Genomic DNA, 1,322 nt, shown 5'->3' on the forward strand with positions numbered 1-1,322 from the left:
CAATCTGAATAAAGAATAAAAGATGGAAGTCAAGAGAACAAAGTCTTCATCATGTGTTCAGAGCTGAAGAAGCTCCAGAATGTACAAGTTTATAAAATGTAAACTCCAAACAGCTGAAGCCAACAGGATGCAGCTTCAAACAGTCCAACAGAAGCAGAGAAGAAGAGCTCTCATTAATATGAATGACAACATGCTGCTGCTTCAATAAAGACAGAGTGACTTCAGCTCTGAAACTCTGCAGCTCCACCAGTGGCTCCATCCACACAAACTCATGCTGAGCAACAAACACAAGGAACAACACTATGACATTTATTTCATTCTTTTACCCCGACATTATAAAAACACTAAATACACCAGAATGATTTTTGAGGAAATGTGAAGCAGAGACAAGCTTTTATTTCAGAATCAATAGAATCATGAAATCAAATGGTCTTAAATGCTTGGTGTTAAAATGTCAGTGTATCAGAGTACTTCTGTCAGCCTCACAGTGAATTATTCAGTGGACTATTTTTCTTGGTCTATTGAGGATTTAAATCTGCAGCTCAATTTTTCTCTGCCACAGTGAAAGAACAGACAGTGGATAGTGAAGAAGACAACAGATCCTCAGTGTGGATCAGTAGAATATCAACCTGAAGGCTGCAGTTTAGTGTCACCACAACTTTACATCAGATCCATCTCAGCACAAAACTAGAACTTGGTGTCTGACCTCAGAGTCTCCAGTTTACAGTGTGGATTCTCCAGAAAACCACACAGATGCTTCACTCCAGAATCCTTCAGTTCTTTGTTGTCACTCAGCTCCAGATGTTTCAGATGGGAGGGGTTGGACTTCAGAGCTGAGGCCACAACTTCACAGTGAGACTCTAAGAGTTCAATGTCAGAAAGGCTGAGGACAGATATCACAAAACTAGTTGTTACTTCATATTTATTTCATTTGATGATAGAACGGTAGGAAACATCTTGTTTCACAGTTTGTGGTTCAGCTGATGTTTGACTGTAACCATTGATTAGTCTCATCGGCATCTCTCATACCTGCAGACATTTAATGTTTGTTTTTATAATCCACTGATGAGGGGAGCTTCTACACAACAGACAATCTGTCAGCGTGACCTGAACATCTGACTCCACAAAGTCATCTTGGTGAGAAAAACATTTCTACTGTCCACCAGTTCAGCTCAGTAAATAGCTACACTTGTGGAAGATGATCTCTTTCATGCCGTCTACCTGCTGCTGACAGCTTCAAGACCATAAGGGGAACAGAAAATAATCTTACTAATAATTCAATGAATCTCTGTATGTCTGTTTGTTCTTATAACTCAACAACC

The 1,322-nt window shown here is 39.6% G+C and overlaps 1 protein-coding gene across 1 annotated transcript in view; it reads right to left on the bottom strand.

Annotated features, from left to right (window-relative positions):
• The window catches only part of LOC103373218 (NACHT, LRR and PYD domains-containing protein 12-like), a gene marked incomplete at its 3' end in the record, with an annotated part of 18,148 nt that overhangs the window by 3,152 nt on the left and 13,674 nt on the right, over positions 1-1,322 (bottom strand). Inside the window, exon 7 of the mRNA XM_008303061.1 lies at positions 707-883. Coding sequence (XP_008301283.1) covers positions 707-883 — 177 coding nt within the window. The remainder of the gene's footprint in view (positions 1-706; positions 884-1,322) is intronic.

Source organism: Stegastes partitus, unplaced genomic scaffold (genome assembly GCF_000690725.1).
Source record: "Stegastes partitus isolate 25-593 unplaced genomic scaffold, Stegastes_partitus-1.0.2 Scaffold1928, whole genome shotgun sequence".
In the NCBI taxonomy this organism is placed as follows: Eukaryota; Metazoa; Chordata; class Actinopteri; family Pomacentridae; genus Stegastes; species Stegastes partitus.